This window comes from Meleagris gallopavo, chromosome 4, assembly GCF_905368555.1.
Source record: "Meleagris gallopavo chromosome 4, MGAL_WU_HG_1.1, whole genome shotgun sequence".
Classification (NCBI taxonomy): domain Eukaryota; kingdom Metazoa; phylum Chordata; class Aves; order Galliformes; family Phasianidae; genus Meleagris; species Meleagris gallopavo.
The window spans coordinates 59108276-59120781 of NC_139407.1; the positions used below are offsets into that span (position 1 = coordinate 59108276).

The 12506-nt window shown below is 37.0% G+C and overlaps 2 protein-coding genes across 7 annotated transcripts in view; both read right to left on the bottom strand.

Annotated features, from left to right (window-relative positions):
• JAKMIP1 (janus kinase and microtubule interacting protein 1) overlaps positions 1-12506 on the bottom strand; it is a 126459-nt gene that overhangs the window by 34847 nt on the left and 79106 nt on the right. For all 6 annotated transcript variants that reach the window (XM_085223496.1, XM_085223501.1, XM_085223499.1 and 3 more), the window contains 5 exons: positions 11787-11927; positions 8705-8764; positions 2499-2627; positions 1199-1327; positions 68-151 (listed from right to left, as the gene is read on the bottom strand). In XM_085223496.1, coding sequence (XP_085079622.1) covers positions 68-151; positions 1199-1327; positions 2499-2627; positions 8705-8764; positions 11787-11927 — 543 coding nt within the window. The remainder of the gene's footprint in view (positions 1-67; positions 152-1198; positions 1328-2498; positions 2628-8704; positions 8765-11786; positions 11928-12506) is intronic.
• LOC146544529 (uncharacterized) lies at positions 2940-6543 on the bottom strand. The gene has a single exon (XM_085223502.1). The coding sequence runs from the start codon at positions 5176-5178 to the stop codon at positions 5041-5043; it is 138 nt and encodes a 45-aa protein (XP_085079628.1). The 5' UTR covers positions 5179-6543; the 3' UTR covers positions 2940-5040.

Below are 12506 nucleotides of genomic sequence, written 5' to 3' on the forward strand. Positions count from 1 at the left end.
TGGCAAGGGCACCACTGCATGCAAGAGAGAAAATGATGTTGTAGAGGACATTAAGAGAGCCTTTTACCTGGCCTTTCTCAATTAGTGCTTTCTCCAGGTCCTCAATTTTTGCCTGACATCGGAGAAGATCAGCTTGCAGTTGTTCACGAGTCTGAAGAAAAAAGAAAATTGTATTATAAAGTGTATATTTAATCACATATGGAATCAAATTGACTCTCTTTTGGATCATCTAATCAGCTTTTAATGCTTCTCATTAAAATAAATGCTTTTGAGTTTATGCTAAAAAAATATTTAAAGCCATCAGTTTAAGAGAATTTTTCATTCCTAGTCTATGTCATCTCTAGTCTATACATATTCTGTGATCAAGATCTTCTCAGAAAAAAAATAGTGTTAGGAACTGAAATAGTTCTTCATAGGAAGACGCTCATGAAAAAAAGTGGAAGACAGAAGGAAAAAAGTGCAAGACAGAATTGCAGTAAGCACTGAATAAGCTCCTAACAGCTAATTTCAAGAGCTATATGAAAATAAAGCATATTGACCCAAAATAATGCATTTACCCTTTAATTGCATACACCACTGCATTTTCCTCTTTCTACACAATTCCTAAAGCATCTACCCACCATGTTCAGAGATGTCCTAAAAGGGACTGAATCATACAAGTAAATAAACAAAAGATGTGCAAAAGGCAAGATCTCTGGAGGTTCTCAGTAACTGAGGATCCTTGAGCTACTACATTATTCTTCCTATCCAACTTCAGCTACTTTTTTACCTAAGCAGTTCAAAAATTTCCATAAGGACTTCCTTCTGCATCTTCAGGTCCTTGTTTTTTACCTTAAGCCTCATTCAAAAGTAGAAGGAAATATTCATCACACCAGAACAGTGTGCCTTGCAAAATTAACCATGCAAAAAGCTACCTTCTGAAAACCTTCAACTCCTCAAAAATGTCATTAACAAGAAGGAGCAATCATTTTGTAAAAGATAATTTTAAAAAGCTATAACAAAAATATTCATATCATCACCTTCCTTCCCATGAAGGCAGAGGCAATATGCAATGGTCTCACAATTTTCAAGTACATCAGTGCCTCTGAAATCATAATTTAACAGTGGCTGTAATAATGCCACATATCCTGCTACGCAAAATTTTTTCAGCTTTTTCAAATATTTCAGAGCTAAAAGAAATTGCAATTAAAATAATTACCCTTGCTTCTCTCTCTGCATCCAGGGTTCCACCAACTTGTTCTTGAAGCAGTGCGTATGCTCTTTGCAAAGCTTGATATTCTCTTGTTAGCTGGCAGAATCTTAGTTCAGCTTCTTCTTTAGGTGTGCTCTTAGTGAAGAGGAAAAACGGGTGTTTTCGTATACGTAACAATAAATGCATATAATATTTTTGTATATATAGAGACACAACAAGCAACACAACTCTTCTGAGTCTCAAACTTCAAGAAAGCTTTAAGAAAAATGATATAAGTGAAAGGAAAGATAGTTTAAAAATGAATGAGAAATGCAGAGCTCAGCAGCTGCATTTACCTTAAAATTGCAGGACAGTGTCAGCTGCTATATAAAGCAGTAATACATAGAAATTTCAAGAAACTGACTGAGAAACCATTACAGGAAACAGTTGTGTTCATCACTTTTCTTAATCAACTCCAGTGCCTAAATCCTACTTGTCATGCAGTCCATCACTCCATTACTCTTTGTCTCTACCACACCAGAATAAAGCACTTTACCAGCACAAGCACACTACCACAGCAGTTTCATCTCAATAGCATTAAGATCCTTTTTCTTTTTTTAAGTAATATTAATGTCTAAAGTTGCTTAGAATTTTGAAAAACTGACATCAACAATTTCAAGATCTTTTCTATACCGCTGAGGGCAAGAAAAGTCCTTTAATTAATTTTTGCTTGTGGAAGTCAGGCTACAAGGAAAAGAGATTAAAATATTACTAGACATTAAAGCTAGAAAAGTAGGAAGCCTGTTACAAGTGAATAATGCAAGTCATAAGTTAGCAAACAGGATAGACAGATGAAAGAGTATTTAATTCACGCTTTGTCCTCAGCTCTTCAATCTTCTGAAGCAGGCCAACTGCAGCGTGTCACAGAGCTCAGACAAAACATGACAGTAGATATTTACTCCCTATAATCACTTAAGCCTTAATGAACTGTAAAAGCTCTCAGTATTTTGAAAACAGAAAAAAAAAATCATGGCTGTATAAAAACAGTGAAATTATAAAGTCAAAAGGCAAACTAAAGTCTAGTTTTGGCAAAGCAACATGCTTTGTTTATCAGCTCAGTATCAACCAAATCTAGCAGGCAGAATCTTATTTTATTACAATGACTGTGGGGTTTAAAACTGGACTTGAAAAAAAACAAAACAATTCTCTGCCAAAACTTTCACACAAAAATCTTTTTGTTCTTGTGGCACAATGGCTGAAGAAATGGTTGCTCTTATACTTTTTGCCAATTTTAGTAGAAGTTAAGAACAAATCATCTGCTACTTACATCTTCCAAATCTTCCTCTGGTGTTGCTGGTGTCCTGTCTGTTTTATCTGTGTTATATGAAGTTACAGATGATGTTTCTGAGTCTAAGGATTCTTCATCAAATCCAAAAAACGTCTCCACAACATGCCTCTGAAAAGTTAGTTTTCCTCAGTTATTAGCGAAACAGTTAGAAAACCTCAATGACCCAGTAAACAGCAGTCAAGGTCTTCTCTGACCATTCAGGAGGAAAAACAGCCCCTGCATAAACTCTTGTTCCATTGAATTAGTTACCTTTTCCATCATTGTTTGCTTAGGCAAAACTCCAAATAGTAATGGGAAATTGTCAGTAAAGTAATGCTTTATCACAAACATAAGTACTTATTTCCAAAGTCATAAAGATCTGATTCGCAGGATTCACAGTGGAGGACTGCAGTATCTATTCAGATCACACAGAATCACAGAATCACAGAATTGTAGGGGTTGGAAGGGACCTCTAGAGATCATCGAGACCAACCCCCCTGCCAAAGCAGGTTCCCTACACCAGGTCGCACAGGTAGGCGTCCAGGCGAGACTTGAATATCTCCAGAGAAGGAGACTCCACAACCTCCCTGGGCAGCCTGTTCCAGTGCTCCGTCACCCTCACCGTCAAGAAGTTCTTACGCACATTCGTGCGAAACTTCCTATGCTGCAGCTTATGTCCGTTTCCCCTCGTCCTGTCTCCACGTACCACTGAAAAGAGACTGGCCTCACCACTATGGCCGCCACACCTCAGATATTTATAAACCTGGATCAGGTCCCCTCTCAGTCTTCTTTTCTCAAGGCTAAACAGACCCAGTTTACTTAGCCTTTCTTCATAGGGGAGATGCTCCAGGCCCTTCACCATCTTTGTGGCCCTCCGCTGGACTCTTTCCAAGAGATCCCTGTCTTTTTTGTACTGGGGAGCCCAGAACTGGACACAGTACTCCAGATGAGGCCTTACCAGGGCAGAGTAGAGGGGGAGGATCACCTCCCTCGACCTGCTGGACACGCTCTTCTTAATGCACCCCAGAATGCCATTGGCCTTTTTGGCCACGAGGGCACACTGCTGGCTCATGGCCAACCTGTCGTCCACCAGGACGCCCAGGTCCCTCTCTGCAGAGCTCCTCTCCAGCAGCTCATCCCCCAGCCTGTATTGGTGCATGCAATTATTCCTCCCTAGGTGTAAGACCCTACACTTGCTTGTGTTGAACCTCATCCGGTTTCTTACTGCCCAGCTCTCCAGCCTGTCCAGGTCTCGCTGAATGGCAGCACAGCCTTCAGGCGTGTCAGCCAATCCTCCCAACTTCGTATCATCAGCAAACTTGCTGAGGGTGGGATGTAACCTAGAAGTAAGCTGGGAGGAATACATTGGTGCCTGCATTTACACACACACTGCGCTTACAGCCTGCAGCTCTGGTCCTCCGTGGTCCATCTCAACCGTGGTCTACCAGTTCTAGCTCTCATCATTTGTTAGCTAAACAGCTCTATAATTGTTTCACATACTGCTGATCCCACTCACACTACTGAAGTCAGTCTCAAGGGCATGTCCTAAGCAATTGCTTTCCTTCAGATGAGACTACTATATAATAATTAAAAATATAATTCAAACTGACTTATAAACTAACTGATTTTACCAAAAGCTCCAGAAAGGATGCTATGCACTCAAAAAGAAGTCACATCTCCAAATCTGTATACCCATCCACAGACATACATATTAACCTGATTCTATACAGGTGGCCTAAAGCTTTAGAACAGTCTTCAGAAACCAATCTTATTTTTATAAGCTACTAACACACTAGCATTACTGTTGGGTATAGTCACAGGAAAAGGAGTGTAGCTGTTGTATTAAAACCCTATAATGGCCCGTTACTGCTCTGTTAGTCCTATAGGAAGCACTGCAATCCTAATGCTGTGAGCCCAGCAGAACTGCCAGAGGCATTTAAGGTTAACACTTCCCTGTCACACTGCTTTCTAGGGAGATTCCATGTATAACTTAAGAGTTGAATCACAATGGCTCTTGAAAAGAATATGTGCACATGTACAATACTACATGGTTTTCATTGAAGATTTTTTCAGACTTTTCTTAAGAAGCAGGAAAGTTCTCAACAAATACTGCTCTTATATTGATATGTGTATTCAATTGTTACTTCTAAATCATAACTGGGAAAAGTCAAATCAGTTGCTGAAAAATTCTGATTTGAATTCTAATTTCCTCTGACTACTGTCACATATTTGATAGAAAGTATTTTTAATGTGAATTTATATCAATTCCTTCACATAATTTTGAAGTAAAATTATGCATTAGGCCTTTGTAACTCAAATATTAAGGCTCCTAATGGAGCACAGTACTAGTAAATATAAAAGTTTAGAATGTTACAGAGCAAGACATAGAATGTATAGTATGCATATTTTAAGATACCCTCACATTTTTAATGGTAATCTGATTTCTGGTTCCTACAGCAGTTTCACTTCATGGTCTAATATCCAGTTTTTCAATAAATTAATCTAACATGATGAAAATTATCAGGATGAATTTCCCTCCAATTCAATCAGAGGAACTAATCAGTAACTTCTTACCTTCATGCTTATATGTCAATTCTTGGCAGCCAGAAAAATACAGGCACACCAAAGCACAGAGACAGATGAAAAAAGAAAAATATAAAACAAGAAATATGAACTCCATCACACCAGTGTTCAGGCTTTCTCCTATTGCAAATGCAGTTTATTTTTTACAGTTTAAGTAAAAGATCAGGTCTGTAGAGACCTGCTGTTTCCAAAGAAACATCATCAATCATGGAATCATAGAATTCCATTCTTTGGGTTCAAAACAAAAAAACAAAAAACAATACTTTCCAGATTTCCTTGGTTATATCAATTCCAGAACAGGGCTGTGGGAGGCAAAGAAAACACCTTGAAAAGTGAAGGAAAAGAAGATTCACACCTTGTACGTCTTTCTCCTAACAAGTGACACATTAACTAAAAAAAATAAATAAATCTCCATTTTCTTAGGCTTTCCTTCAGAGAAAAATACCCTACAGTACTTGAATATCCACAGTCATTATATTACTCACTCCTCTAAACACCTCACAATCAACAGAGATTGTAAAGTCCCATCCCACTGTGCTGCTCCTTTCCTCAGGGGCACCTGAGCTGGTTGCCAATGCTCTCCTATGGACACCTTTGTCCCTTGGTAATTGCAAGAGATCTCAGTTAAAACTACGCTAGCAACAGTAACCTAGTGCAATTATGGTACTCCAGAAATAACATAGATTATCTAATTGTAAAACGAAATATTTAAATCCTTAGTACTTCCAAAAGCTTTGCAGCTGAACAAACATTACTTAGACACAATAGGGCTAGAAGGCTGTTGGATTAGCCTCAACAGATTATTCACACAAATCAGACCAACAAAGTTATGCCATGGATTTTGTTCTACCTAGCAGGAATAGCTGTTAGGAAAATACTTGTAATAGAAACGTCCACATACTGGACATTATCTGATCAGAGTATCATGAAAATTAAGGAAGCTAGATTTTAGGAGTACCCTTTCAGGAAAAACTGCAACAGTACAGGAGTAAAAGAGAATCGTGGAATCATGGAGTGGCTTGGGTTGGAAGGAAGCTTAAAGACAATCCAGTTTCAATACCCTGCCATGGGCAGGGTTGCCAACCACCAGACCAGATTGCAAAAAGTCTCATCCAACCTGGCTTTAATCACCTGCAGGAATGGGGTATCCACAGATTCTATGGGCAGCTTGTCCCAGTGCATCGTCACCTTCATAGTATCCCACCTGTGCACTTAGTTCCTGGTTATTAGAAGAAAAAAATGAACCTTCTATACATTCTAATATAAGCTTATCTGACCAGAGTCATGAAACCTAATTGTCATCAGTTATTTCCTTTTCCACATTATCAAGGAGAGTCACAGCTCTGGAAACAGATCCAACTCCAATAGCCAAACCTGGTAATTCATTGGTGCTAATGATAATTTCACATTTAACAAATCTTAGAAAAGCAAAGCCAAGAATTTACATCAGTAATTTCTCCTTCTGAGAGGTTGGCAAGACAGATACAGTCATAACTTCTTCTACTGCTATATATAGGTTATCATCTTAGGATATAAAAATCTCACACGGATCAAAGACTGAAGTACACTTTCACTGTTCGTGTCTCTATAGAAAGTAATTCATCCTAGACTGCATTTATAATCATTTGAGAGAAGTAGATATTTTCAAGACAAAACTCACATGGCTTGTTTAGGTACCTGCTTCCAGAGAGAACAATCAAAACATTACTGCTCTGCAAGGTAAACTCAGAGTGAGATGTCTATATCTCACCACTGTTAGTGACTTCTGACATAGCATTTGATCTGATGAATTTTACAATTTTCAATTCAATTACTGAGACAGGCTGTAAAAATTGAGATGATACGATCCTCACGGGACATCTGGGTGAGTAATCTGTTCTACATAGATTTAGTAAGTAAAAAAGAGCAGGAGATTTACATAGCCTCGAGGATTTTGATTTATCTTTCTTGATTTAGCACCTAACTAGACTCTCAAACCATTTTCATTCTCCCTTCATGAAATGTGATCTGCAAGGAAAAAAAAAGAGAAATTCCTGACCTGAGCTAACTTTTGAAATTCCTGCTAAACTAAAAACCTATTCAGGCACAACTAAAACAAAGCACATTTTGCAGAAGATCTTTGAGAAGATTTTAAATGCTTTAAATTTTAAAGCTTATCAATGCAGTTGACTATGTAGATTCAAGCTATACTGCCCCTATATAATAAAAATATAACAAAAAAAATGTCTTTGGCTTATAACAGTGATTAAAAAAACAAGGTATGGAATGTTAAAATGCATCTACAAGTATATTATTATTTGGCAATAGCCTTGATGAACAAAGTGAAAGAAGATAGTTGGACATTAGGGGGTTTTGGATGGTAGAGAGGGAGAAGGGCTGGGTTTTTCACTGGTGGTGGCTTTTATAGGTTTTGAAGATTTATTATTTTTATTTCTGTTAAAATCTCAACTCCAGCTGTAACTCAGTATATTTCTATGGAGAATCAGAAAGAGAGGAATAACAATTTGATCTTAAACTGTACAGCAGAAGAGCAAACTTACTTACATATTTGATACTAAGATATAATGACAGATTAGCTCTGCCTAGCTTACTTTAATGCCCTTCAAAATTATGTAGTTCTGCCTTCACATAAAAGCAGCCATCATTACCAAATCACACATAATATTCAATGACACATAATAAATTTATCCTTGTGGAAGAATTCAGTTTCACACCTTTGCTTCATCCACACTTCTGTATCAAGCACCATTTTGTCAGACTGCCCCTCTGCTGCCATCTGTCACATGGCAACAAAATGTAATGGAATATTGGTAGGAAGGTCCACCCTCTACTGCCATACCACCATCTCCTCTGACATTTTGGGCCAACATAAGAAGATGGGAGGCATTACTTTCGGAGCAACCCATCATATGCATAAAGTCCTATTTTAAAATTGTTCACAACAGACAAACTTCTGGGTACAGTACAACAAGCAAAAATAGTTCAGCTTACTATAAACACATTCGGCCTCTATCAGCCTTACATTATGTAAAAGTAGAAGATATGCAAGATTTATCATCATATCTGAATTTTTCTTTCTTTGTGTGGCAAAGACACATCACTATTAGAAGTATCACTTGAAGAATTATCACCAACACAGAGAACAGGAAGGGATAATTCTTTCAGAATACATAGAACACAGAGCTATAAAAATGCACCACCTGGAGGTCATCAGAAGTATACGATGCTGAACACTGACAACTAGTGTAATATTCATTTACAAAAGCATGCATCTTATACTGTCATATACCTGATAATAACCTCTCCACTCTTCACTTCCATTTTCTCCCTCCTATCCTATTCTCCTCCCCTCACATGCTCCAAATTGTTATATCATGTAGGCTTCACGCCACTTGAACATGTGGCTAAAAATGTGCTTTTTTATGCTTTGAAAACAATCTTAAACACAGTTCAAATCTTAGAGCTCCTCCATTATCCATAGGAAAAAGTTAATAAACAAGAGAAAACAGGAGAGTTATATGAAATTTTACCATTAATTTAAATACAGCTCTAATTTTGGGTAGTATTTGAAATATCTGCTATTCACAACAACCAGAACGCGCAGAAAATGAAGGTTTGCTCACCTTTTGAGGTTTCAGAATTTTCTTCTTCTGCTTTTTAGATCGCAACAGTCGTTCCCTTTCCTAAATGAAAAGATAACATTTTGGTGTAGATTTCTTCTGAAGTATATATAGAGAGAGATAGATAGGTTTAACACAAAGAAATTTAACAAGTTTCTTGAAAGCTGAGGTAAAACCAACACAGTGTCTTTATTCTCTCAGACTACACCATGTTGGTGTCACACCACACTGTACTGCAGTTATATCCCTTTAGCAAATAAACATTCAGCCACACACTTTACACACTTGATTGGAAGTTGGCAAGAAAAGGCTTTGCTAAATATTGGGCACAAATTTCTGGCAGTTCCTTTGATGCTTTCACCAAAAGGCTCACTATAGAAACGGCATTATCTTTCGCGCTTCAACGTTCAATCGTCCTGAAGATGCATTTGGTAGGCAAAAATGAATCTCAGCCAGATACAGTGTTATGTGTAATTTATAGGAATACATTGGCAAAATTCTCAAATGCAAAGGCATTTTCTCATCAAGAGAAATTAGGCCTTAGCCTGCATCTAGTTTCTAACATGGCCATGGAACGATACCATACTTTACTATGTTATGAAAAATACTGGGTTTACAAACATTCATGAACAAGAATGTTGCCTTGAATTTAAAAATTCAAAATGAATGTAAGAAATGCAGAGAATGTGGAGAGGGGGAAGGGAAGGTGACAGCAGGTGATCTATCTAGTTTTACATCTTTGCAATGTTTCTACTTTTAAAAGAATAATAGCAGCTGCAAGTTCATCTCTAGCAGTCATTGCTCACAGTATATTTTCCTATTCATGGTTATTCATTATATATTCAGTTCAGAAACTGAATGAGAAGCTCCAAGTAGAAATCAAAATAAAATAATTCATTTTATAACGACGTTGTTCCAATAAAGAAGTTTTGGGAAAAAGGAAATAATCCAGAAATTTTTATAGCACCTTTAATACACACATGGCTTTCAAAATATGGAAAAGTAATGACTGTCAAGGTAGACTGAAGATATCTCACAGTATAGGAAAATATAATGTATTAAGGTAAAGCTGTAAACACACAGCTACATTTTAGAAGATGTAGAAAAACAGTGTTTGCTTCCCAGAGTGAGTTAAGGCACAGTCCCTGCTTTAACAACAGGTCTCCTGCATCCCAGGCTGCTGTTCAAATTATTGGAGAAATGAGATATTCTTTCTCTTTTTCCTTCTCTTTCCTCTTCCACCTCCTCAGAATTAAACAAACACTTCCTAAATACCCTGATTTTTCCTGTTTCTGATCATGTGTAAGACTTCTTAATCTACTTTCTGTCGTAATATTACTTCAAGTCACCAGAACTATAATAACACCAATTAAAGAAAAACTATCTGCTGAATCACTTGTGTGTTTTGTAAGCATCTGAGTTTATTCTGACAGTTTTCCTTTTAAGAACTGGCCAAGAAACCATGGTTATGGGAGAACTCAAGTTGGTAAGTCTTCAACAGCATCAAAGATACTCTGGAACTGACAATGTAAATCAATTCAGACAGCCTTATTGCTGTTGACTATCTTTCTTTTATTGTGTATCATATTGTACTCAGCTGTGGTTAAGATGATGACTTTTGTGTTAATCAGGTATGTGACATGTGGGTCATTCTTTATGATTCATCTGTATTTTTCCTGCGGTGGGAACTGAACCAGAAAATATAGCTAAAAAGCACAATGGCACTGCAGAGCACCCTGCATTCATATTGAAGGCAAAACATCAATTAGTTTGTACTGACAAGCAAAGCAGTACACTAGCTTACAATTTCACTTATTTCTGCAGCGAAATGACATCTGTACATAGGATACGAAGTAACCAAATATGAGACCATATCTTGCAATGCTTATTAATCTTATTTTCACACTAAATATAGTTAATATTAGTTGACCAAAGTTAGGTTCAATATATTTCCTCAAATTACTGAGTCACATCCACTTCACAGTGAAATATAGGTGAGGTTATATCTGCATACATTGGGAATTTAATTTAATGAGATAGTCCCTGTTGGTAGAGTTGTATTTTGAAGGTAAAGAAGCATCTCTCTGTGAATCAGCATTGGTGTCTGGATAACATCCCACTGCTCATAAACTGCAACATTGGGCAATGCACACAGATGTCTTTGGCAAGATTACAGAGAGAAATCCTTGGTCAAAATCTGAGGTGAACTGCCAGGAATAGAGTTCCAGATCAAGTAATAACACATCATATTTTTTAAAATTTTTATCTTTTATTTTTATTTTCTGTTTTATTTTCTATTTTGAGTGTTCTGATTGTTTAATCTCTTATTTAGATAGAAAGGGCTCAAATTTGTTTCATCATTATGTAGCTTTCATAGTGCTATTTTAGATGCCATAGAACAGTCTGAGTTCCAGATGCTGCTCCAGATGCACGTCTCTTAGAGATGGTACATAATTTCTGCCACCAGTACCAGAATGGTGTGTCCCAGTGTCCAAAATAGCACTAAGCACCTCTAATGCAGCTGAAATGAGTCCCAAGCAGTGCAAGCATCTATGAGCATACTCTTAAGTAGTTTTCACAGTCAGAGGGTAGCAGCTGTGCAATCATAATAAAATAAAATATGCTACCTTTCGTTAAATGAATCAAGTGTATTTCTATTTGCTATAAAAACAGAGTGTGGGCAGTTCAGCTAGGTGGAATTAATGTTGTTCTGTATGTTCCCTTGTTTTAGGAGAAATTCTAGGTCAAATGAGTGGTTGGGTTTACAGCAGGATCTATACCCAACATGTTTCAGTTATTAAGTTCTGGAATGTGTCCTTTCCTCCAGGTTCCTCAGTTGCTGACGTTCATTTTTGTAAGTAAAGTGAATGGACTGATGCACCTCTTTCCATAAGCAGTCCATAATTGATAAACACATACACACTGCAAAGAAATTCATTCAATATGTAGGAAATAACAAGAACAGTTCAATGCCAAAGATTACTTTTATGTCATTACAACTGGAATTAAAATATTGCTCTCCAGTCTTCAGCTTGCCTACTAATATATATGCATACATGAGTGTACCAGACATGAGAAGTATTACCACTGTGAGATCATCAATAACATGCTGCTTTTCTTTGACTTGCAGTCGAAGAAATTCAATTTCTTGTTCATCTCGTGTGCTGCTAAGATCATTTAAAGATGTGTGCCTCTTCAACACTGGTTGTGCAGATAATTTCTCTTTCTACAAAAGTTAAAATAAAATCTGTTATTAAACACAAAGAATGTTTAAATTATCTTTCCATAAAGATAAGAGAATTCTGGTGCATGATGTAGCAACCTATAATTCTTCAGATCCATCAGAGCATATTCCACTACAGCATAAGGCTTCTTTCACCAGCTAAATATATATTCCGTATGCCTTAGTGTTAGTACATCACATAAAACATTTTAGAACAGAATCAAAGGACATAGTCTGGAAAAAAGTCAGCACAAGCAGCCTGACATTCTATAGCAGCAGAGACTTTGGCACATATACTTGAAGTCCGTTTTGTCCTTTAATCAGGGAAAAAAAACCAACATTGTTTTTGTAAAGCTGATTTTTAGTTGTACATTTACAGTATCCAAATATATCTTTATCTAATCATGATCCTTTTCCTTAATGAGGGCAAACTGATACAACTCAATGACATAAAGGAATACCACTCTGTACTTAGAATGTGAATATTCAAGTGCATTGACTGACTTAGACAATTATATCATCCTATTGTTGAGACTCTGAAATGCTTATCAGAAAAAAAAAAGCCTCACAAGCATTTCTACC

Coding starts and splice junctions, on each gene's coding strand:
- LOC146544529 (XM_085223502.1), bottom strand. CDS start 5,178: ATGGAGTTCATATTTCTTGTTTTATATTTTTCTTTTTTCATCTGTCTC.